The 27020-nt window shown below is 33.6% G+C and overlaps 1 protein-coding gene across 1 annotated transcript; it reads left to right on the forward strand.

Moving 5' to 3' along the window:
* LOC136033227 (SERPINE1 mRNA-binding protein 1-like) lies at positions 1 to 27020 on the forward strand. The gene is made up of 8 exons (XM_065713940.1): positions 1 to 378; positions 5108 to 5204; positions 7168 to 7437; positions 16071 to 16252; positions 17998 to 18119; positions 20522 to 20678; positions 23434 to 23552; positions 26461 to 27020. Exons 1-8 carry the CDS (start codon positions 99 to 101, stop codon positions 26527 to 26529), a joined length of 1296 nt encoding a protein of 431 aa, XP_065570012.1. The 5' UTR covers positions 1 to 98; the 3' UTR covers positions 26530 to 27020.

A 27020-nucleotide genomic window follows, 5' to 3' on the forward strand; every position in this document is an offset into this window, starting at 1 on the left:
ATTGTTAACGGCCATTTTTGAATGAGCAAATTGTGGAACGGCTTGAAGAAGCCCAAATTATCCAAATACATCCTTTTTAAGGAAACAAAGTCGAGGCCATGGAAGCCTCATACGGTGTGGGAATCACAAATAGATACGCTTTATTTATAGGTGAAGGAGAAGCAGATCCTTTGGAAGCTTTAAAAGCTCAAGAAAAAGATAAGAAATCTGAAGTGAAAAAAGTAGAAAAGAAAGATGTGAAAGCCAAGCCTGTTGACCAGAAGGCTCAAGGTAAAATCCAGACTGCAACTGGTAAAACAATCAGTGAAGTTCAGAACAAACGAGCTGATGTGAAACCCACAGAAAAGTTTGAGAGACAAGGAGCCCCAGCTGGTCAGGGTGAGTAAATAGCCACTCATTATCTCTAATATAGGTTTGGTTTCTGTATATTGAGTGATAGTCTAAATAACAATTGTATAATGAGTGTTGAATAGTTTTGAAAGTATACTGTGGTTGGCAACTTGGGAAGGAAACTTCCTAAAGAAGTAATAGGCTACCATTAGAATGGCTTTTTATGCTCATTTCTAATATGGTTGCTTCTCTGATGATCTATGCTGTCTGTTGGTGGTCCTAAACATATATTTACTAATGTTTCTTTGTTGTGTAAATTTGGTTATGCATCATAGGCCTTCTCTATTTTGTTTTATTAAAATAGGCTTTCTACAGTCTCAATTTGATGGAGTTTGTCTGAGCAAGGTTTCAGTACTAAAACAAAGTTTAACTCTTCATTTTTGTAAATCAATGTGTTAAGATCTTACATCTTTTGACAGAAAACAAGGTAGGCCTAGGCTAAAATTTATAGCCTATTCTATCTTTTAGGCTATTTAGTTTAGGCAGAAAGTGAATACATCACTTAGTAAAGAATGTCTTGTTTTGCTCTTTTCAAATAGCCTGTAATAATTGCATCAGGGACAAATTTCTGGTAAAATTATAGCAGTTCAAATAACTGGCTTACCAATAAAGTGAAAATGTCACTTTGATGTCATTTTTTATGCTCTTTATGAATATAGTAATTGCTTCTACCTTGAATTCAAATTTAAGCTCTTTTTAACCTAACCTAAACTGTCCTTATTACAAATAATTTTAGCACTAAGAAAATGTAGTGTTATTTTGTCAAAAACAGCAAGGAGAAAACAGTATTATTTTGTTGGAAATGATAGATAACTCATACTTTAATTGAAAATGTATCATTTTAAGAGCTTAAAAAGTGCTTAAATTTGAATTTGTAGTAGAAGTGAATTTTATCAAATTTCCTTTTGAGCCCCTAATGGGATGCATTCAAGGATCTGTCACTTAGAAACTCAATTGAGAAATTCAGGTAAATATTTAACAGTTCATATAATTGACTGATGAATAAAGTGAACAGTAGGCCTACCACTAAATATTTTGTTGTTAATGTTATTGACTAGCAAATTAAGTGAACACACCACTAAATGCCATTTTTTATGCTTTTCTGAATATAATAATTGCTTTTGTCACAAATGCAATTTTAAACCCTTTTAGGACCCTTGAAAATGGCCTGATAATTTTTGGATATAAAAATGGGTTAACAAATTTGTTTCAAACTTACCATTTCATTAGAAATCCATTTTTAAAGTTGTATGCCTAGTTCACCAACAATGAATTGTTGAGATTAAGTTGAATAAATTTTTTAAACAATTCCACCATGTTTTCCTTATTCTGTTATGCTGTTTAAAAACTACAGTTTCACCTGTATATAAAAAAATAACAAAGTCAACACAAGAAACATGGTGGATTTGAAAAATGAATTTTTTAATCCAAAAAATTTAAATTTTTTTCTAAAAAAGTTCTGGATTTTTTTTTATATCAAACTTAATTGTGATAAATCAATACTTACAGACTATATAACTTTAGCAAAATGGATTTATAATAAAATAGTAAGTTTAAAACCAATGTATTAATCCTATTAGAGAGGGGCTACAGATAAATTGTCCAAAATGGAAACCAAACCTTGAAAATAAGCATAGAATTAGCAGTCTAAAAATGTCTTTTTTGTTCAAGCATGTCTTCTTTTGAAGACCTGCCTTTGCCATTTTTTTCCATTAGATTCAACGGTAAAATTTTATTTTGGTAAAATTTCCAAGTAACACACTAATGAGATAGCTAAGAAAGAGATGTTTGCATCAGAAAAGCACTTTGCCACTGCCCCACAGCTTAAAGTGTAGTACATAGGCTACCCTGAATTGTATATTGGTGCTGGACTCTTTGTAAGTTATTCTTTTCCTAAAATTGATGTAAAGGTTTGTCAAAATAATGAAAAATTTGTTGCATATCTGCAATTCAGGGTGTACATTAGGGAGTGGGGGTGTTGGCAAAGTTCTGATGGAAATGAATGCTATATTTGACTTCAGGATGAAATTTATGATTTGGAAGGTATGCTTATTTCTTAGCTATCTCATTATTGAGGTGATCACAAAATTTATCATTTGGGTATTTTGGAAACATATTTGAGGATTTTTTAAGAATTGTACACCATTGGAATCACCTTTGTTGAAAACCATGAACAGGCAACTTACATCCCCCACCTTGAACAACAAGGAAAAATCAAAATCTTCTTTTTTTCAGTTTTTTTTTCTAGCAGGGCACTCAGCATCATATAGAGTTGTTTAAGGGCTCATTTCAAAGCTGATTATTACCTTAAATTACCTTACTTTGAATTGCATTGTCCAGCAAATAAGGAATCCTGTAGGCATTTGTTTGTCAAGATGTTGAGCCAACATGTTGGCTGTATCCCATTGTTGAAGCCATGGCTTTGATGACATATCTTTATCCACAGCTCCCTTGAAAGCCTCCACCCTAGGGGCTGAGACTGCTCCTTTGCTTAGGGAGTTTCAGAGCCCCACAACTTGTGTTGGTTTGTTTGCAGTACAGCTTCTTTGTGTGTCTTCTAGTTCTTATTGACTGGCCAAGTTCAAGCATATTTTATTGCAAGGACTGAGTGCACAGCATTCTGTACACCATGATGACATCCTCATGCTTTTGTCAACAGGAGAGGATAGGAATCTGTAAGCACTAGTTTTTTATTGTTACCTCTACTTAATGGGGTTGTCACACACATACCAAATTCTGGTTTTGATCAAACAAGTCCATTATATAGCTTGGACATCAGCTTTGATGGCCTACTGTGGAATGTTCTTTTTACAATTCTCAGATCTGGAGCAACCCTGGAATTTTGTATATGATCAGTTTTTAACATTATTTCATATTCCTGAAACTATGAGACAAGGAAATACCTTACCTTTGGTATTATTCAAGGTAATACCAAACCTCATTAAGGGCTAACAATGGGATTTACACCAGAAGTAATTATTAAATTTAGGAAAAAACATAGAAAACATATTAAGTAATATATTCACTTTCTTGCTTGCTAAATTAAATGAAAAACATAAACTTACAAAAACAAACTCAACAAGTCTAACTTCTTAGGCTGTTCTTGTTTGTGAACATCTTCCTTTGTTCCACTCTGATCAGTGATTCTAAGGACCTGATGAGATTATCATCAGAGTTCTCTCTTCAATGTTCTATTTTGTAGTAAGTTTTAATATCTTGGTACTTGGATGAAAAAAAGGTTAAGAATAGCAGCTTTTTATAAGGAGATATATTAGAACAAAACAAGGAACATTTTTGAAAATTCATATCCCCTCCCCTATATGTATAGTCCTAGGCTATATATTAAAGTAAGCATAAAATGAAAATTCTACAATTAGACTCCTTTTCAATATTACCTTAAATCACATAGTCCAACAAAATAGGGATTAAATCCTGTAGAATCACTGGATAGTGATGACAATGGTCAGATGTCTCAATAGCATCCCACTCATTTTATCACAGCTTCAATGACTTATCCATCAATTCCTCTTGAAAAGGCAGCAGTACTGGGGGTAGTGACTGCTTCTTTGGTGAGCAAATTCCACAGTCACCATTATGTTAGTGAAGAAGTTATTGCATATTCTAGCAGCAGTTCTCTTCTTAAATAGTTTCCTACTATGCCCCCTAGTTCTGGCATATTTGTCAAGTTGAAATGGCTTATTTAATGGATATTTAGAATTCAAGAGCTTATGCATCAGAATAATATCACTCCTTTTGCATCTGTAGACAAGAGTGAGCAGAATTTTTTTTTTCCGCTGAGAAAGGCTCCCAGACATGGGGCCGAAATATTCAGAGTATTTTAATTTTTTTAGTTAAAGTGTAGTTTATATATTTTATTTTTGTTCACTGCTTTATAGAAATTAAACCCGTTTTTTCTTCAATCAATTTTTCGAAAATGGAAAAGCAGTGTGGTCTAAGAAATTATTTACAATGATGATTTTAGTATTTTTACTGTGCCAAAAATAGGATAATAGAAGAAAAGCTTCAGGTCAGAGAAGTAAAATGCATTAGCTTTATCAACAAAAAACTGACATTATTAACATTATCTAATCTCTAGTAACACAGAATTTGAGTGTCAATAAAATTGTGGATTTGACTTTCCTTCTTTCCTTCTTTGCTTCTTATCAATTTTTCTGGGGGATGGGTTGAATCAACCAGGTGAAATTAAACAGGAACAAAAGGTAGATCTATGGTAATTTATCAGACATCTTCATTGAGGCTGGAGGAGTGACTGTCTAATAATGTTGCATTCCTTAGACATGTAGAAGACTTAAAATGGAAGGAGGGGCCAAAATTAAACAAAAAAGTATTCTTCAGGGTGAAGTTGTTAATTCTTCTTGGGGGATGGGGGTATCAATCATATGAAAATTATTTCCTGACTTCTTGGACCAAGTTTATTTTAATTGTACAATCTCAGTGCTCCTGCTTAAACTGTCTTTATTAGCTGAGCATATTGTGATTGTAAATAAACATTTGGGGGGGGGGCATAAAAATAAGATTATGGTAATTTATCAGGCATCTTCATTGAAGGCTAGAGGAATGGTCACTTGATATGACACATTCTCTAGACGTTTGAAGGTCTTCAAGTGGGAGACAGAGGGACAGAATTACACAAAAAGATATATTTTAGCAATCTTTGAGTATTTTTCTATGTCTCAAGTTTAATCTCCTTTTCCAGAAAACCGACCACCCAGAGGGAGAGGCAGGGGCACTGGTCCAAGGTTTGGTGATAGAGAGCGTGAGGAAAGGAATAACCGACGTAATGAACAAGACAGGTATTTTGAATCTTTTGTTCTTTTGTAATGCATTGAAGTTGTATCTAAAAAGTTGTTACTTTTACTAAATGATAGTGATTACAAAATGATTTCAAATGGGTTGCATATGAACCGGAAGTCTAGGATATATTGTCGCCTGAGAGTGATTTTGCTCAAAATAACAATTTTGTCTAAACTGAGTTACAAATGCAATTTTTTGTAAAAGAAAAAAAGTGTTCATTTTGTAGTTCTCTTTTACTGAATCGCATATTCTTTGATCTCTTTAAAGTGTTTTTTCCAAATCACATACAGCATGGCCCATTTTGCCAAAAGTAGCTGATTTGCTGAGCAAAAGTTGATTACATGGTCAGATTCGTGTGTGCCTTAAAATCGTAATGAAACAGTGAGCTACATGATGCAAGACATTCTGAAGAAGCATTCACACATCCTGAGTATAACAATCAGAAATTCTGAGCATAGTTACTCCACTATTCGTGAGATCGATTTTGGCTTAGCGCCATTTTCAAAGGTGAAGTTACTACAGTTTAAACAACGACTGTGCAAAAGGGTGTTCTATAAAACTTGTTTGTGTATACTACTCATTTTATTGGGGGGGGGGAAACATTCGACAAAACTGCTTTCAGGCGACGATATGCTAAAATCCATCACAAACCCATGGTGATTTAAGGTAATGTAGTACTGATCTGAAGAAGTATTTAATTTAAATTATATTTGATTAATATTTCTTTATCTAAATTATTATGTTAAAAAATATTTGTTAATAAGCATTTGCTAATAATGTAAGATATTAATGATAATATTTAATTAATGCTAATAATTTTTTTTATCATAGAGCTTTACAGGGGAGATTAAGCTAAGTGTTTTTTGTTGTAAGTTTATTGATGAATGAATAAACTCTGAATTTATATTTATTTTAGTTTGTAAATTAAATTCCCTTCCATAAAATAATAATGGACTTACAACACCATCTTTACATTTTAATTGGTCCTAGTAAAACTGAACATTTAATTAAATTTTAGTCAAATTTCAGTTTCTGTCTTAGTAGAATATTTTTACCCTGGATAAAATTGCAGTCATCTAGCAGGATTAGTTTTATTTTGTATATATTTTTTTATGTCTTTGTTTTTTATCATTTATTTATTTATAAATATTTGTCTGTAGGTAAAATTTATGTGAAATTACCTACTTTCACTGCTCATGCTGCTTCAAACTTTTTTTTTGTCAGCTGTCTATATTGAGCATAGTTGTAGCAATAGCTGCAATTGTGTTCAGAGAGAATTATGGTCCAATTGCAATTGCATTTTCAAACTATATTGTGAGAATTTCCCAGTTTACGAGAATGTCAAAGAAGAGATAAAAACCTCTCTAGTATTATGACTAGTTGAAATATAAAGTGCTTTGTTGAATTTACCATTGTCAAAACCCTTTAATGACAGGTATACAGACCTGCATTTTGAATTGTGTATATGTCAGGCAAGCCCGTATCCAGTATTTTTATTTTAGAGGGGGAAAGGTGTTAAAACAAACTTATGAAATTGTGGTGTGGGGGGTTCAACCCAAGTGTTGGTATCCAGTTCCCCAAGTTTGTAGATAGGTGTACCCATCTAAAATTGGAAGAAATGCCTCGTATTGTTTTCCCTAGAATTGTTGATCTTGTATAAAAAGGCAAAGGACATCTTATCTTTAGACAAAAAATTCCTTAAGGGGGGGGGTCATAAGGAGCTGTAAAGGTTCATTCATTATTATGTAAAATTTGTTCACATTCTTTTATCAAATAAGGAGTGATTGCTCTGAAATGTCATTGTGAAGCAGGGTTATGTTACAGAACTGGTTTCATTAGGGTTAAGAATGCTTGATTAAGTCTGGAATTAACAAATATTGTTTTCCAAAAATAATTTCATTTTTTTAAAGTTTGGGCTATAATTTACATATCAGTTGAAAAAATATAACACTTTTATTTCAGAGAGTTTCAACCTAGACCTACTGGTGATGAATCTGAAGGTGGAAATTTTGGTGGTGAGGGCTATCGAGGACGATTCCGTGGTGGTCAACGTGGGGGCGGCGGATTCAACCGAGGGCGAGGTCAATTTGCTCGTGGGGGACGAACCCAAGACCCACGACCTAGAAGAGACTTTGACCGACGATCCGGATCTGAACAGACAGGCGTTAAACCTACAGAAAAGAAAGAAGGTGGCGGTGCCCACAACTGGGGCTCTGTTAGGGATGATATTGAGTAAGTAGTTTTAAGAATTATTGTTTTTCCAAAGTTTTTGCACATAAGTCCATATAGCTACTTACTTATTGAATCAAATATTTCATTAAATCTGTTAAAAATAAATAACCTATAAAATGAATAATGAAAATTAAGAGCTAAATCTGAAATGAAAGCAATAGTAGATAAATAATAAAAGAAAAATAATAATGACAAATCCAGCATCCATTACTCATCAATAGGTAATTTAGACATTTTAGTTTTTCAGTTTCTGTTAAGTCTGCTCAAAGTAATCCTTGAAATCAGGAACACAGTCCATAATTGAACAATGTTTTTAATTAATTATTTTTTCTATTTTCTGGACAGGAGGGGACATCCTGCAAAAGGTTCAAGGTACCTAAATGAGGGGTTCCAGTTAATATATATATACTATCTTTAAAAACAAGCGCTAATTGTACATTATATGTATATTTGTATATTTTATATTTATTTTTTCTCAAAAACGACTTCATATTTTTTCATGAAAATTGGTAGAATTGAAAATTCTAAAATATTCTCGCCGAAAAAATCAATCTAAATTGGTCACAAGTTTGAGAAAATTCGCTGAGCCCTAAATAAAAAAAGAATACTTATTATTAAGTTCATCATTATTGCATTGACATTGTCAGACTTATGTGGAAAAATTGAAGATTTTCATGTATACGCAATTTTCTATTAAGGCCGTGATTAAGTGAATTGATGGAACTCGAAAACGCCATGTTAAATTGAAAATTTATATTTAAAAAGTACTCAAGTATTCATTGGCGGGAGATGCCGCTTTTAATATCAGGCCATAGCTTCTTGAAGATGCTATAAAATGTTTGCAAGGATTTTCCTCTATTTCCTCTAATTGCTTAGAAATCTTAGAAAATGTCTAGGTCTTTTTTACAAGTGTACTCTATAAAGGATATTGCTTTTAGAAAAAAATCGGTACTATCATGAACAGAAGACAACCTGTAAGATGATTGCAACCATTTTTCGATGTATTTTCCTGTTTTCTAACGGTCCCCTAGAATACTTTCAGGTACCTGAAATTTTTTCAAGTCGGTTGCCGGAAAGAATCGTTAGTCAGTATAGTCGTATAGTCAGGAGCCTTCAGTAAAGTTGTGCACACAAAGCCGAAATCATGGGGAAAATTAAATCAAAGCGAGGTATACATCTTAAAAGTGTTACCACACATAGACAGCGCTTTTGTAAAAAGTATTTGGAGCTTGGTAGATGCAAATATCCAAAATACCTAATAATGCGGTACACCGAAGAACTAGACAAGTCAAGAGATTTAGGTCAAGCGACAAACCTTGAGGCGGAACAAAACCATTGCATTCTACCGGATCGTGACTGGTGGTAGAAACTTGAATTGCGACGAATTGAAGGATTGTCAACGGATTTTTGATCCCGCATTTTTCGTGCGCAATCTAGAGGCCAAAGTTTGGAAGCACAGGTGAGGGGCAAACAACCCCTGAAAGTCATAGAACCTTAATGAAATTTCCACCATCAGATTCAGCGTATCAGAGAATCCTACTGTAGAAGTTTCAAGTTCCTATCTACAATTAAAAAAAACAAGTTTTTTTTTAAGTGAAAGTAAGGAGCGACATTAAAACTTAAAACGGACAGAAATTACTCCGTATATAAAAGGGGCTTTTCCTCCTCAACGCCCCGCTCTTTACGCTAAAGTTTTTTACTATTTTAAAATGTAGAGTTAAGAGAAAGAGTCAAACATTAGCGTAAAGAGCGGGGCGTTAAGGAGGAAAAGCCTCTTTCATATACGGAGTAATTTCTGTTCGTTTTAAGCTTCAATGTCGCTCCTTACTTTCATTTAAAAAAAACTTGTTTTTTTTTTATTTCTGGATGTTTTTGAATTAATGCATGGTTTGATCTTGGCTCTCCGCATATAGATAATTAAAACGAAATTTGTATATTAATTTTTTTTCATAGTTTTAGTCGGAAGATTTTGAGGAAAAAGGAGCGAGGGAGGAGGTCTAGTTGCCCTCCAGTTTTTTGATTACTTAAAAAGGCTACTATAACTTATAATTTTTATAAACGTTTTCGTAAGTAAAAAATATACGTAACTTACGAATTAAATTACATAGCGAACTTCGATATTCTTATGTTTTTATTCCGTATATGAGGGGGCTCATCCGTCGTCGATACCTCGCTCTTTACATTAAAGCTTAAATTTTGTCCCAAATTCCTTAAGAATGACCCCGAATCACAAAGGCCGTAGAATAAATAGTTGAAATTACTAAAAATACTTTAGCGTAAAGAGCGAGGTATTACGAGGAGGTAAACCCCTCATATGCGTAATAATTTCTGTTCGTTTTAAGTTATAATGCTGCTTCTCACTTTCAGTAGAAAAAAACTTCATATTTATTTTTTCATTGTTTCTTTGAATAATGCTAGAAAATCCTGCGCCCCCTGCTTTGAAAGTCTCTTCCCTCATGAGAAGTTCCTCCATGGAAAGATCCTCCCTGGTAACCCTCCCCCCTCGAATATTCCCCCCAAACCAAAAAAATCCCCCTGAAAACGCCTGTACACTTCCCAGTAACCATTACTATATGTAAACCCAGGTCAATGTTTGTAACTTGCAGCCCCTCCCATGGGGACTGCGGGGGAGTAAGTCGTCCCCAAAGACATAGTTATTGGGTTTTTCGACTATGGGAATAAAATAGATATCTTAGAATTTTGATCCGGTGACTTTGGGGAAAAATGAGCGTGGGAGGGGGCCTAGGTGCCCTCTAATTTTTTTGGTCACTTAAAAAGGGCACTAGAACTAGAACTTTAAAGAGCTTAAAAAGGGCACTAGAACTAGAACTTTTAATTTCCGTTAGAATGAGCCCTTTCGCGACATTATAGGACCACTGAGTCGATACGATCACCCCTGGGAAAAAAAAACAACAACAAATAAACACGCATCTGTGATTTGTCTTCTGGCAAACAATGCGAAATTCCACATTTTTGTAGATTGGGGCTTGAAACTTCTACAATAAGGTTCTCTGATACGCTGAATCTGATGGTGTGATTTTCGTTGAAATCGTATGACTTTTATTGGGGGGGGGGTCCACTATTTTCTAAAATGAGGCAAATTTTTCAGGCTCGTAACTTTTGATGGGTAAGACTAATCTTGATGAAACTTTAAAATCATATTTAAAATATTTAAAATCAGCTTTAAAATTTCATTCTTTTGATGTAACTATTGGTATCAAAATTCCATTTTTTAGAGTTACGGTTACTATTGAGCCAGGTCGCTCCTTACTACAGTTCGTTACCACGAACTGTTTGAAAATGTGGAATTTTGTATTTTTTGTCAGAAGGCAGATCACGGATGCGTGTTTATTTGTTGTTTTTTTTTTTTTTTTCAGGGGTGATCGTATGGACCCAGTGGTCCTAGAATGTTGCGACAAGGCTCATTCTAACGGAAATGAAAAGATCTAGTACCCTTTTTAAGTGACCAAAAAATATAATTATTTTTCCAAAGTTATCGGATCAAAATTCTGAGATAGCCATTTTATTCAGCGTAGTCGAAAATCCTTATAACTATGCCTTTTGGGACGACTTACTCCCCCACAGTCCCCGTAGGAGGGGCTACAAGTTACAATCACCGACCAGTGCTTACATATAGTAATGGTTATTGGGAAATGTACAGACGTTTTCAGGCGCGTTTTCATTTGGTTGGGGGCAGGGGTTGAGACGAGGGGGGTATGTTGGGGGAACTTTTCATGAAGGAATTTGTCATGGGGGAAGAAAATTTCCATGAAGGGAGCGCAGGGTTTTCTAGCATTGTAAAAAAAAAAACAATGAAAAAATAAATATGACAAAGTTTTTTCAACTGAAAGGAGCAGAATATTCCTGTTATTATTTTCCTGTAAATATTCCGTAATAATTTCTGTTAAAAAGAACAGAAATTATTACGCATATGAGGGGCTCACCTCCTCCTAATACCTCGCTCTTTATGCTAAAGTATTTTTAGAGATTTCAACTATTTATTCTACGGCTTTTGTGATTCAGGGGTCATTCTTAAAAAATTGGGACAAAATTTAAGCTTTGGCGTGAAGAACGAGGTACTGACGAGGGGGTGAACCCCCTCATATATGTAATAAAAATATGAGAATATTGAAGTTCGTTACGTAAGGTAATTTGTAAGTTACGTATATCTTTAACTAATAAAAATTTATTTTTACTAATAATTTTACTAATAAAAACATTCATGAAAAATTAAAAGTTCTAGTTGCCTTTTTAAGTAACCAAAAAATCGAAGGGCAACTAGACCTGCATCCCCGCTCCTTTTTTTCTCAAAATCATTTGATCAAAACTATGAAAAAGCCACTTAGCCAAAAAAAACTAAATAGGCAAATTTCGTTTTAATTATTCATCTGCGGAGAGCATAAATCAAAACATGCATTGATTCAAAAACGGTTAGAAATTAAATAAAAACAAGTGTTTTTTAACTTAAAGTAAGGAGTGACATTAAAACATAAAACGAACAGAAATTACTTCATATATGAAAGGGGCTGCTTCCTCATCAACGCCCCGCTCTTCACGCTAAAGTCCGACTCTTTCTCTTAACTCTATTTTTAAAACAGTAAAAAACTTTAGCGTAAAGAGCGGGGTGTTCACGAGGAAGCAGTCCCTTTCATATACGAAGTAATTTCTGTTCGTTTTAAGTTTTAATGTCACTCCTTACTTTCAGTTAATTTTTTTTTTTCAATTTAATTCGTAAGAAAACTTTGGTTTTCTAAGAATCGTCGAAGAAAGCTTTCAACTAATTTTGGTGTTTAGTTTCGAATTAATCAACTGAGGTATTTTAAATAGCCCATCCCTAGGAAAAAAAGTGGAAAAAACAATAAACTTTAAAATGCACTCTATACATGCCGTTACAGCTTCATATACATGGGCATTTTGTACTTGAGAATGATAGTGCTCTTTTGCTCATTTTCTCTTCTCTCTTGGTCGGTAACCAAGCTTTGCAAGACGCAGCCAAATATATTACTATTTCTCGGCCGAAGCATCTCGCCAAAGGAAGCTGCCTTTCAAAACCTTTCACAAGACTTGATAATTGGTGCTATTTGAAGTTTTGACAATCGACGGTCTCTAGAGAATTAAAAGACAGAAGGCTAACCTTACTTCAATTTTGAAGCTCGATGTTTTCAAGTTCACTTAATCACGGCCTTAAAGTGCTTGAAGAGCAAAAAACTGGTAATTGCAAAAATATTTGTATATCATTTAGCAAGGGATTGAATAATTCAAAAACGTTAAAAAAAGAAAACCAAAAGTTCGAAGCTTAGTAGAAACCTGACTTGCTTGAATGATCAAATTGACATTGCATTGGTATTAAATTCACAATGGGTGAAAATCAACAACCTGGACCATCAATTGCAACAAGACCAATACGGGCTGCTAAAGCCAGGGGCATTAAAAAATTGTCTGAAATCATCAAAATCCAAAATAAAGAAGTAAGTCAAATGCGGTTAGATAATATGCAACAGCGAGCATAAAACATGTTAAAAATGAAGATGAAGTTCGAAGATACAGGAGGATAGAAGACATGAGAAAACGAGACTTAGGGCGCGTCAAAAATGAAAATGAAGAGCAAAAATACGGGCGGTTAGAAGACATGAGACACTGAGATATTCTGGCCTAAAAAAATTATCTAGATAGTTCTGCAAGAACAAGGAAATATGCGGTTAAAAGATAAGCGGCAGTGAGAATTACAAGCAATCACGAGTAAGTGATTATCAGAACCTGCCAAAAATGGAGTAAAAACAAAAAATGCACAGTTAGAATACAAGCAAAAGCTAAAACAGACTGATTCAAAAAATGAAAGTGATCAACAAAAGAAATATTACGATATAAGAACAAAGCCATCACAGTCTTCGACGCCAACAAAAAGTGGCTCGAAACCCAATACAAACCTACAAAGATGCCATAAACAATGTAACTCTTTATTACAAGTCATTTGGACCCTTCAGCGCTCAGTGTTTCCTGGGGAGTCCTTCATTTTCCCTGGGAAGAAGTAGCAAACAAATCTTACTCCTTTGGAGGTTTTTACATAGAACGAGAATCAATATCTACAAGTTTACCATTTTTCGAGTGCTGGGACGTTTATCGAAATTGACTGCATAGTTTTTTTTTTTTTTTTTTAACTTGTATATTGACATTTCTGGCCACTAAAGACGATCTAAAAAGATCACAACTATAAGGGAGTATTTTTTTTTCATAATGGTCGTATCTAATCACAACCTGTATTGCTGACGCTAAGACATCAAGAAGAGGCTCACATTGTCTGCGGTTACAAGATAAATGACAATGAGAATCAATATCGACACAAGCCTGTTGCATAGCAATGGTAACTTTAATGGTCACAACTTTAAAGAAGAATTTGTATTTTTTCCATAATGGTTGTATCTAATCACAGCCTGTATTGCTGACGCTAAGACATCAAGAAGAGGCTCATATTGTCTGCAGTTAATATAAATGAAAAATCAAAGATGAGAATCAATATCGACAAGCCTGTTGCAGTGGTAGGGCCTGGCCGCGAAATCGGCAAATTGACATTTTGGACACAAAGACGATCTAAATTGGTCACAAACTTTAAGAAAGAATTCTTATTTTTCCCAGGGTGGCTATATCGAACATTTGACGACGTCATGACATCAAGAAAAGATTAAAATTGTCTGTGGTTAGAAGACAAGCGACAATGAGAATCTATTTATATATATATGTGTACATTTAGTGTTATGGAAGTAATCAAGTACAAGTATTTAAATCCGTATTTTTCAGTATTTAAATCCTTAGCTTTTTCATTATTCCTAAATACTTTTATCAATCAAACAAAAAGATCCATAGGGGTACTGTGCTGGAGTAGGTACAGTAGTATATATAAAATATATAAAACAGCATATATAACAGTATATATAAAAACAGCAGAAGTTCAGTAGCCAAGGCGACATTTTTCATTGATCGACATTCTTATTATTCAGTCTTGAGAAGTAGGAAAGTATTTGACAGTATTTTAACTGGACTGAGTGTACAAATATTAAACTAAAAAGTATAATATATGTATCATAATAATAAAAGTCACTAGACAGCAGAAAGTTCAGTAGCCAAGGCGACATTTTTCATTGATCGACATTCTTATTATTCAGTCTTGAGAAGTAGGAAAGTATTTGACAATATTTTAACTGGACTGAGTGTACAAATATTAAACTAAAAAGTATAATATATGTATCATAATAATAAAAGCCACTAGACAGCAGAAAGTTCAGTAGCCAAGGCGACATTTTTCATTGATCGACATTCTTATTATTCAGTCTTGAGAAGTAGGAAAGTATTTGACAATATTTTAACTGGACTGAGTGTACAAATATTAAACTAAAAAGTATAATATATGTATCATAATAATAAAAGCCACTAGAAGTGGATGGAACATAAGTGGAGAAACTATTTTAGAGAAGGTATTAAAAACTTAGTTTATGTTTCAAGCTTTTACTTCTTATCAGATAAATAATAGCGTCGGTTTAAAACAGACTGATGTGGAGATGAGGCAGGTGATAAGTACAAAAATGGCTAACTTTCTAAAATTTGATGGCAAGTAGACTTGTAAATGTTTACTTATTTTTCACTACTGATTGTTACTCTTTTCATAACAAGTTTTTTTCGCTCTTAAAGCTGAAAGGCTAATCAAGTAATTTAAACTTATTCCTTCATCATTAAAAACAAGGTTTGAAAAGCAAAATAACTTTTAATTCACTTGATAATAACTTATGGGCTCTTTGGATGCAGTATGCATCCATTACATACTGCATACTGATTAAAAACAATATATAAACCCGAAAATACTATTTACATTTATTTTCACAAATATCAAACTATTTAACGTATATTTTCACAAATATCAGCTCTGATATTTAATTAACCTTTTAGCTTTAAGAGAGAAAATAAAAATTGTTATTAAAAGAATAACAACCAGTAGTGAAAAATAAGTAGACATTTAGATGCGTGTCTTCAAAGTCAACCTGGTGATTGCAGCAGTTTGGATTCTGAAGTCATAAAAGAACAACCTCCTAGAAAAAGATTTCCAAACAGAGATTTTTTTTTTAGAAAAAGCCAAGTAAACTTTTATCAGAGGTCAATTGATGATCTTTTAGTGGACTACATAATTAAAGAAATATGGCCTCTTGTGACTGTGGGAAAAAAAAATATTTCAAAATTTCTTGCCCAAGGTAGAATTCTTGATATGATGCTGTGAAAAGGATTGTCGAATTGCGGGACCAGATTGGGCAGGTTTACACCAAACTAAAACTTACTTAATATTTAATTTTAAAAATTAGAAAATAATAATTTTAAGCTAAGGATTTTGTCTGAAAACTAATGCAATAAAATGCATCCAGTGCATCATTAAAAAACCTCAAAAAAATTTTTTTTAGTAAAAATATTAGTTCTATGATTTTCCTGAATATTTTTGTCTCATTTATCTGAATATGTATGATGAAATTGTGTCTGGGCCCATGATTATTATGATTATTGGACTTTTCCTTCCCATAGCTGATGACACTGTTCACATTATTCACTCAATTTTGATTCTCACATCTTGTCTCAATAAGCACTTTCAATTTCAGAGGACAATTGGAAAATGCACCAGTTGAATCTTGGGGCGAAGGGGTGCCTGAAGGTGAAGCTGTCGAAGGGGCTGTTATTGAAGCTGGTGAAACTCCTGTTGAAGGTGAAGAAGCTACTGAAGAGACGGCCGCTCCTGAAGGACCTCGTGAACTCACTTTAGATGAATGGAAAGCGCTAAGAGGTATAATTTTATTTCTTTTTGAAAGTTAGGGAGGAAAAATGATTGATTTTTGAAAAAATTCGTTGATTTTTGAATTAAAATGGAATAGTTGTGGAATGATTGTAGAAAAAGCCAAAACAGATAATCCAATTGAGTGAGAAGCAAACCTGGAATTAATCCCCCCTTATTAGGATTATTAGTTCGTTTGTTAATAGATATGTCTATCTATTATCCGTCCATGCATCATTGCTAGAACAGTAGAACCAAGTAAAGGACATTGCTAGGCCTTCGGGCTAGACAATATTTGTGGATTCGTGGCCAAATCACGTGAATAATATATTAGATAGTGCAGGTGCAATTGTTGTAATGAGGGAAAAGAGGTAGGAGGGATGGTAGGGACTGAATCTAGGTTAGTTGCCTTTAGGCTAGTCTCCATGAGCTTAGGTTTTACAAGCTTAGAAGGCCGTTTCACTATACCTGGGACTATATGCGGAGGTCAAGAAGAATTGGGGCAAAGAAGGTTATCTAAAAATGTGATTAAGTCCGGAAGGTTTAAGAGCGGTAATGTCTGTAAGGGGGATTTTATGCCTCTTGGAGTGCGAAGGAAATATTTAGGGAGGGCTAAATTGAGAGACGGTCCTTACAGTTGCTCTATATGTGGAGAGAAGGATGAGTCTTTGCATAAATTTTTTAGGGGACTGTAGGGAATTTTATTAGTGTGATATTAAGTAGTGTTTAAATTAATTATTTACGCCTATTATTTCTTAATTAGCAGCCTCTGTTGGTGTGGAATTTCCCATGAGTTAGAAAATTGATAGTTGACACAAAAATGATAATGGTGTATTAAAATTGGAATTTTTTTCAAAAAAAAATTAACCTTGTAAATACAGCTAATAGGAACAAATCTCAAACATTGTAATATTCTTGGCCCTCTGTAATATTTTTGGCATTTGTTGTCCCTCTACACAGTGGAAATGTCTTATTAAAGTGGTGAATAAATATTGATTTAAGGCGATTTTGATTTGCGCTCTGGATTATCTCTTGCGATGTGGGGACCATGAAAAGAGAAGAAAAATTTTTCAATCAGGGTTTTAAAATAATCTGCGCTAATGGATGCTATAATCAAACTGAATTCTATTGTAACCTTTGAATAGTTGTAAAGGTGAGTCGTCTGTTTTATCAGGAATATTATGCAGTTTTATAGTCAGAACTTTCTTACGTACGAGAAAAAAAAGGAGAAGTGAAAAAATAGTAAACAAAACGATAATGTTTAATATACAGCCAGGGTGGTCTCAAAAACTATTTACAATTTTGTGGGAGGCAGAACTCAAAGTTGGAGAGTTGAGCGTCTACTGCTAGTATGGGAGTTAGTCGTTTTCAAGTTGACCATACTTGAGTCAGCTACCTACTGTAACGCACGAGGGTAGGGCTGTAGTGGCAGATTTTCTTATACCTTTTTATGGAAGGATTAGGGATGGGATGCCGCTACCTCCCATAAAAACTTTTTTGGATTTATAGGCCTGTTTTTTCTGGTGTTCTTAAGAATCCTGAATAATCCTTACTGAATTACAATATTAAATTAGATCTTGCTTTACTTTTGGTATAGTGCTTGTTTTTTAATGTTAATGTATGATGACATGTGTCTGGGCCAATGAACCCGCTGATTATACAGACTTATCCTTCCATTACCTGAAATAAATAGCAAAATTATTTTTGTCCTTGAGATATTTTGAACTGTTTGAAGTATATTTTTTGTTGTGTACTAGGACAAAGGAAGAAACCTGAATATAACCTGAGAAAACCTGGTGAAGGTGAAGACGGGGGACAATGGAAAAAGGCGGTAGAACTGAAAAAGAAAGAAGAGTCTGACGAGGAAGAAGAAGAAGAGGTTAGTTTTTCTTGTGTCCTCAAAGTACCAAGGATATCAAAATTTCTGCCCCTTGGGTCCAACTTAAATGGGTTCAGTTTGTTCTTTCCTGAAAACCAAGATTTTCTCGGATTTTTTTTTCTTTTTTTTGGTTAATACTGTTAACATATTTCTCATTGTGTAAATTCTCTCTTTTATTGCTATACTGAATCGGGAAGATACACAAGCGGACACTTTTGCTATTTACACAGAAAGTCAAAGGAAATGATTACAGTCAAGCATTTCAACAATCTTTCGGGCAGTATAACCGTTTAATATTGAATAAGTATAGAGTAGTGAGAATGTCAAAATTAAGCAAGAAAGGTGATATTTTTCGAATCGAAAAAAAAGACTTGATATTTCAATAGTCAACTGAAGGGATAAATTCGACAAAATAGGATAAATAAGAAGAAACTAGTTTTTCATTAATTCAAAATACACCTAAAATGTCTATATCAGGAAACTGTGGTTTCAGAAGATAATGAGAAATGTGAATAAACGTTCTACTGAATCAATTCAAGATTTTCTTACTTTCGTAGCAGGCACTTCTTTTTATGGTGGATAGACTAAATGAGAAAAACTGTTGAATTGTTTAAAAATGAAAGCAAAATGTGAAAAAAAATGTAAGTTTCTTTAGGGAGAAAATCCTCTTCCCTTAAAGAGTCATTTATGTAAAAAATGTCGTGTTGAATAAGCCCTTAGATAGGTTGTGAAGAAATACCGTTTTCCAAAATTGAGGCCTCTGATTATAAGTGCTGAAACGAGGTCTTTCTGTAGTTACGAAATTCCATTAAGTGTAATGAGACTATCTCCATTTAACAGGCTTTTCTTTCTATTAATTTAAATTTAATTCCATGCAGAACTAATTGATGGATGAGTGATTGCCGCTAGTATGAGACAAACTATTAAAAATTTGATAATTTCAAAATTTCTAAATTTTGATTATTAAAAATTTGATAATTTCAAATTACCAAAATTCTGTCTAACTGATCACATAGCGTGTGAGTAAATCAAAATGTTCTGTAGCTTCTTCAAACGGTTCATATTTAGCATAGGAGATGGTGTCTATGTACTTTGGTATAAAACACTTTGAACTTCATAGCTAATCTTGATGAAATTACGCATCCTTTTTGCAGTACTGCATACAGATATTTTGGGTAAATTTTCCTTTGGACTTTTTTCTCCTTTTTTTATTCTGCACTGAGGACGGTTGAGCAGAGGTCTTAACCGAAAAAATCAGGTAAAAATGAAATTTGCTCTGTCTCTTTTCTTTCTGTTTTTTCCAGTTTTCACTTCTTCTTTTTTTACTTTAAGTTCAGGTAATAATGTTAAACGTAATACCAACTGTCCCCACCACAGACAAATAAGGAAATTTAATCGATATAAAATTGTTTTATCAGTAGCGTTGTTCGCCTCTTCAACTTTTTTTCGCCTTTATAGAACTTCTGTCTTTTGATATGGAATTTACTGTTTTCTGAATGTTGTCTTGTGTAAAGCTTCTGTAGCTGATAAAAATTCGTTCATCTGGCCTGAAACTTACATTTCACAACGGCTGGCTAAAATTGAACTGTTCATCAGACTTACTTTACCAGTATTAGAGGCTTCGTCAAAAAGGCCTCGTATTTGTCCGATTAGGAAAGAATCCATATAAGATACTACTAGGATGCTTATTCTTAAGTTCAACATTATTTGTTATGTCTGAGAACCTCTTGATGTTGAAAAATAGACTCCTCCCGCCCCCCGCTGCAGTCGGGTCGGTCACGAAGAGGAGAGTAGCCCTCTGTTTTAGCCAAACTGTGTTGACATCTGATATCATGTTCTGGTAGGTAAGATGTCCAAGACTTCACGTGTTTAGCGTTAAATTAACGTTAACATTGATGTTAATATTTTTAGCGTTACTTGTCACTTGCTACGTGTACTTTTGTACTACTTGTCAAGTTTTTGTTTTCCTGGTTTTGTTTTTTCTCAGGGGAAAAACCTGAGCTATATCCTCTCTCTCTCCAATGAAAAGCTGAAATGACGTATCTAAAGTATACAGTAATGGGTCAGTCATTATCTTACAAGGTTTTCAAAAATACTATATATTTCTTATTGATAATAACGTGAAAAAAAGCCAAAATTGGAAGTTTTATTGAAGTCATAAGTGTAATAACTTGAACTCAACGCCTCTTGGTCCTAATCGTTTCTGAATAAGCTTCTTCCTTCAACTAGTCTAATTTTGAATTGAGCAGTAATGGAATAATACTACATTTTCTTTCATCTACTTCTTTTCCAATCTTTCTTGCATCTCATTTTCTTCTCCCTATTTAGAATGTATATGTAGCTTGTTGCTTTGAATGTAGCTTGTTTTGAAATAGAAGACAATAATAAGCTGTGTTTTCAAGGAATACCCTGGTGAATTCTTGCAACGTGCTGGACGACAAAAACACATTGATATTGATATTCGTTTTGCTGACTCTCGTCGTGGTGGACCTGGTCGTGGTGGACCTCGAGGAAGAGGAAGAGGTGGACCCCAGCGAAATGGTGATACCGAACGGGACCGTAAGTTTTTAATTTATTTATTTTGATAAAAAAAAAACTTTTTTTTAAAGGAATACAATTGTGAAAGGGATTTTAAATTAAGATATGAGGTCGTTCTGAAACAAAAAATTTTACTTTGACAAAATAATTTTAAACAAGATAACTGAATTTATTAATTTGATTTATACGTCATATTAATGTTAATTTTAAATAATCATATTAATTTATATGGGACATATCTAATAAAAGTGTCAACATCTATAAACCTCATATCGGGGGTGGGGGGTTGGATGAGAGACGCGGAGAAGAGGTGGACCCCACCGAAATGGTGATACGGAACGGGACTGTAAGTTTTTAAATTTAATTAAAACTTTTATTATTTTAAATTAGTTTTATTTATATATCATATTAATGTTGGTTTTAAATAATCATATTAATTTATGTGGGATAGATCTCTATCAACCTCAGATCGGGGGTGGGGGGTTGGATGAGAGCTGAGGGGGAAAAGAGGTGGACCCCAGCGAAATGGTGATGCCGAACGGGAACGTAAGTTTTTAAATTGTTTATTTAGAACAAGAGCATTTTTAAAAAGGAATATAATTATGAAAGGGATTTTAAATTAAGGTATGAGGTCGTTCTGAAACAACGATTTTACGTTGATCTTGCAGCTGTTATTTACACCGAAATTACAAGATCATTGAATTTATTGATTTTATTTGTATAGCATATTAATTTTAATTTTAAATAATTATATTAATTTATATGGCACAGAGCTAATGGAAGTGTCAAAATCTATCGACCTCAGATTGGGTGGGGGGGGGGCTGAGAGACAAAGTGAGGAGGGGATGTTCTAAAAAATAGAAGAGGAGCAAAGGAAGTTATGGAATTGTTTTGGGTGCCCGACTGGCAGACTGTATTTCAAACAGTAGACTGTACGAAACGTGTTATTCAATCCCGCTTTCTAGGGCTATAACGAGAAGAAGGTTGAGGTGGTTGGGGCGCGTTCTGCAGATGAAGGATGACAGATTGCCAAAGATTTTTATTTTTGGCCAACCGGTTAGTGCTAAACGGAAAGTAGGTCGTCCTCGAATGGTGTGGGAGGATGTCATAAGGAAAGATTTAAGGAAAATTGGAACTTCATGGGAGGATATAAAGAGGGAGGCTTTGAATAAATTGGGATGAGGAGGAGTGTGTGTATCTGTATCGATCTCGGGCGGCTTGGTGCTGCGGTGAATTTCTCAAATACTATTGCAGGTATTATCGATCTAATATACATTAAATTTCAATAATATAGTTCGGAACAGAACTGAATATCAGCCATAGAATTAAAGCGAAATTATTGTCTGTGGCTGACATACTAAAACCATAGAACATTCCATACCGAAGATTGCACAGGGAACAAAAATCTTCATTTGTGATAATTTGAACAGTATGATACAATCTATAATAGAGAGGGTGTGTGTAACAGTTTCATTGTGGTTGTAAAGTTATGTGGAACTCCAAACCGTAGTGGAGAACATTTCTAGTTTGTAGACTCGAGCTCTGTAATGTAAAACCTGTCTTGCGAGGAGCTGTTTACTTCAACTCAGTGGACATTAAGTAAAAGATATGTTTAGTTTAAATTTTACAGATAAACAGAGTTTGACGACTCAAAATACAAGAGGTCCGAAAGATTAAGAGATATCCCGTTCAAACGCCTAAGTATAAGCGAATATATCCACAGGGGGGGAGGTGCAAACTCCCTTCCCCGCCATAATAACTTCCCGGGGACGCACGGAAAAACGGAAACAAAAAAAAGTCAATAGAAAAAGAAACAACACACGAGGACTACGTTCGGCACCAAAAACGAAAACAAAGCAGATTTATTGGCAGAGACCTCCACTAAACGGTCATGTACCATAAAAAAAAACTACCCTTTGGAAGTACGTAGGAAGAAGGAGCTACTTTTTGGTACAAAAAGAGTGTGTGCCTGAAAATCAACAGAAACGAAATAATTCCATAAATGGAGAAAGGGCAGTGGGTAAGATGTCCAAAAATGGAGTTGGGGATGAGTTTTTTCCATGGCTAAAGAAGTATGCTGTCTATTAATTCAATTTGTAATAACATGAACAATGGATTATTTTTTTTATATTGCTGTTCTTAAACATTTGATCACTGATTATGTATTGAACCTCTCTGTGAGACTATCATAAAAAGGGCTTGTAAAAAATATCCCCTGTATCTCTGTTTAAAGCAGATGTTTATGTATGTTTTTTTCTAATTGCTTTTCTAAAAGATTATGGTAAACTATTGTGGATACTGAGTTTACCTCATCAAAAAGATAATGAAGTGGTCCACACCCAACGAATTGGGGTCCGAAGCACCATTCTTACTCTTGGCTTTAAAATACACTTATCTATCTATCTATCTACCTTCTATGAGGTATGTTTGAAAAACTTATTTTGCTGCTAAGCATGTTACTCGTCCTGGATTATAGTGTACTCTGTAAATGGAACTCGGGAATGGCCCCGTGGTCTGTGTGTGGGATTGCGAAGAGATTTTCTAAATATCATACCAAAAAATCATAGTGCTTATCTGTTAAATCTATTAAACTGTACAACTGTTTCTGTCTCTTTATACGCGAAGCAAATTGGATATTCTTGCGTCTGTCAACTTTGATTTTATTAATAAGTGGTTGTTGTTCTACTTTCATTCTCTAGCATTAAGCACTTTTTGTTTTTGGGATATTTATTGTTTGATTTCCGTTGAAATATTCCTCAAAGAATCCTCTTTTTAGGTCCTGAAGAAGGTCGAGAAGGTCGTGGTGATTATGAAGAAAGATCTCGTGGTGGGCGTGGTGGAGGTCGTGGTGGCCCACGAGGCGGGGCCACTAGAGGAACTCGTGGCGGTGTTGCGGTAAGTGTGCAACTTCTTCTTCTTTTCAGGATCAAATAAGAACAATTTTAAATCTACGTTTCGAAGCCTAAGTATTTCGGTTAGAACAAGATTTGGATCTGCAAGCACGAAACACAGTTTTATAGTTATTTTTATCTATATTTTATATGCCTAAATATTCCGGTTGGAAGTAGATTGGAATGTATAAGCACAAAACACGGCTTAATATTCATTTTTAACTTATATTTCGAAGCTTAAGAATTTTGGTCTGGAAAAGATTTGATTTTAAAGCAGGAAGGGCGTCAAAGTAAGAACTTTTTTATCTCCTTGGCCCATCCTAGTTCTATCTATACCTGAAAACCTTGGTTTTCTATCATTTTTATTTGATTGTTTTAAAGTTATGAACTTTTCAGGGGAGTATCAAATTTTCCGCAGTTTTACTATGTTGATCCGTGAAAATCGATAAGCAAAATTAATAATTCATTTATTTTAATTAAAACAAACAGAATTGTTCTATACGATTTATGAGAAAAAAAAATAATAGAACAAATGGTAAATAATACATGGAAAGCACATTGCTCTTTACTAAGTAATCGGTATTGCGACAACCATGATCTGATACAATGATCGCGTATTCAAGATCATCTCGAAGTCTTAATTTTTTATTTTTGTATTAGACTACATGCATATATATATATATATATATATATATATATATATATATATTTATATATATATATATATATATATTTATATATATATATATATATATATATATATAATCAATCAATCAATCGATTTATTGTCAAACACACGAAAAAACAGATTTCATACTTCTGGCCCCACAAAAAGTTCTATGGCTGAGGGGGAGGGGACAACGACACATTTTTGGGCATTTTTACTTAAATTGATTTCATTTTTCATAATTAGTTGAGAAATTTAAGTATTAAGGTCGAACTGTGTTGCCATGTTGAACCATGAAAACATATACAAAACTAATCATTTATTGATTTTAATTTAAAAAAAAACAGACTAGGGAGATGATTGATGTCATTTTGTATTATTAGCTGCGAAATTAAAGTACCAAGGTCGTCAAAATGAAAAATTTTGTTTCTGGCTTCATCTTAGGTCTGTCATACCCAAAACGGTAATTTTCTAGTTTTTTTTTGTTACAGTTGGTTAAATTATGGGCAGTACTATATTTTTGTCGATGTTACCGCGTTAAATAAAAAAACAAAAAAACAACAACAATCAAAGCTTATTACTTAAAATCGCTTCTTTTCCTTTTTAGTTCTAACATGGATAATTTATTGACTCCCAATGACTCTGACACCTTCTAATGAAAGCTAAATCTTCTTAAGCTCTTTGGTGCCATCTTTATTTGGCTGATTTTCCACTTGCGTTCTTTTATTATTATTTTTTTTATTTAGCGCTGACTACTATCAAAAACTGCATAACTGAAAATGGAGTATTTTCCATTAAAAATTGAATTTAATCAGTTCACCACATGAACAAAAACATAATGATAGAGTAGTGCCTAATATTAGAGATGAATGTCGAAACAATCTTTGGGTATTTATTGTCAGGTGTTTGACTTCTTTATCCAGTGTCTGCATTTTACTTTCCATCTATAGAATTTTTAGCTGAATTTTCTGAAGGTAAGGTCGTATGCAGGGGGGGGGGGATACCAGGTTTCATTTACCAGGGGGTCTGATTGAACCGATGACGTGGAAACTTGGGACAACCACGTGTATCTTGAGAATTAGAAATGAATCACCAACTCAAACTTTTAATTAAAAGCTCGTGTTTTGCTAATTCTCGACCTGTATTTCTTCTTTTCTTTAATTTGATGCCCACTACTACTAAAAACTGCATAACTGAAAGCGAAAGTATTTTTCATTAAAAATTAAATTTATAGCTAATCACATGTCATTGTATGACGAAATACTTTAATGATTTAGTTGGTTTACGATCCTCTCAAGAGAGTTTACCCTGTTTCGTCGTATGGCTAAGGTAACACTTCAACGAAAATTTTTTAGAGGAGAAAGGTAGAGAAACTTTATTTTTTTTTTTTGAGGTAAGGTGAAAAAGAATTTTTCGGCTGTCCTCAAAAGAGTATCAGCCACGATTCATTATATATGTATATATATATATATATATATATATATATATATATATATATATATATATATATATATATATATATATATATATATATATATATATAATATATATATATATATATATATATATATATATATATATATATATAAATATATATAAATATATATAAATATATATATATATATATATATATATATATATATATATATATATATATATATATATATATATATATATATATATATATATATATATATATATATATATATATATATATATATATATATATATATATATATATATATATATATATATATATATATATATATATATAGTTCACAAATTAGTCCTTTGGCCGCAAAAAGTAATATGGCGGGAAAACGCAACAATAAAATCAGAATGAAAGAAGTGAACGGGATGTGTATCAAGACCGTCAAATTAACAGAATTTAGTTTTTTTTTTGTTATTCATTTTTTACAAGAGGTCTGGACTTGGATTTTTTTTTTCAATTCTTTTTTTTGTACAAGTTCACAAATTAGTCCTTTGCCCGCAATAAGTAATGACGGGAAAACGCAACAATAAGATTCGAATGAAAGATGTGAAGGGAATGAGCATAAAAACTGTCAAATTAACAGAATTTAGCTGGTTTTTGTAATTTGTTTTTCACAAGATATTTGGATAATTTTTTTTTAACAGTCCAAGTGTTCGTACTGAGAATGGCTAGCATGCCATCTTTTGTATCTTGAGAATCAAATAATTGTATTTCTGTAAATTTAGTGTTAATTTGTTGTTTGTTTTTTTTCAGCGTACCAATGGTGGTGGCGCTTCAGCTCCCCGAGTGGACGACGAAGCTGATTTCCCAGCTCTAATGTAAGTTGCTGCATTTTAGCGTCCCATGGAGTGAGCGGGCGTAAATCACTAGTGATAGAGTGCGCGCTTGCCTGGTTATTTGTTTTGATAGTAACGATGGAAATTAAAAAAAATAATTTGAGCAGTCGTGAGCATGCGTGTTTGGTACTTAAAAATGGAGCAACTAGTCTCTTTGGTCTCAGTGCTGGATACCGATATGTGCTGTGAGCAGCAAGAATTACGTAGAACCGGTTCTTTTTTAAGGAAAAATAGAAATGTGACCTGATCTAATGTACTTCCAGTATTAAATTATTGGGTTCTATCTTTTTTTCCTTTTTTTTGTGATTCTCTCAATGAAAAAAGTTGTCATTTTGATCTATATCCCAACATGAGTGCTCGGTCTGCATTGTTGATTATGTCCATCAAGGATTCTTTTAGAGTGACCCAATTTTAAGTGTTTTGTAAATGAAGTTGCAGCGATGTTCAATAAATTGGCCGATCAGGCGCCCCTCTCAA

This window comes from Artemia franciscana, chromosome 11, assembly GCF_032884065.1.
Source record: "Artemia franciscana chromosome 11, ASM3288406v1, whole genome shotgun sequence".
In the NCBI taxonomy this organism is placed as follows: domain Eukaryota; kingdom Metazoa; phylum Arthropoda; class Branchiopoda; order Anostraca; family Artemiidae; genus Artemia; species Artemia franciscana.

What these genes read in the sequence shown, in the direction of transcription:
- LOC136033227 (XM_065713940.1), top strand. Translation starts at nt 99, where the DNA reads ATGGAAGCCTCATACGGTGTGGGAATCACAAATAGATACGCTTTATTT. An exon ending in CGACGTAATGAACAAGACAG is followed by an intron (nt 5,205 to 7,167) that starts GTATTTTGAATC and finishes CTTTTATTTCAG; the next exon opens with AGAGTTTCAACCTAGACCTA. An exon ending in GAACTCGTGGCGGTGTTGCG is followed by an intron (nt 23,553 to 26,460) that starts GTAAGTGTGCAA and finishes GTTTTTTTTCAG; the next exon opens with CGTACCAATGGTGGTGGCGC.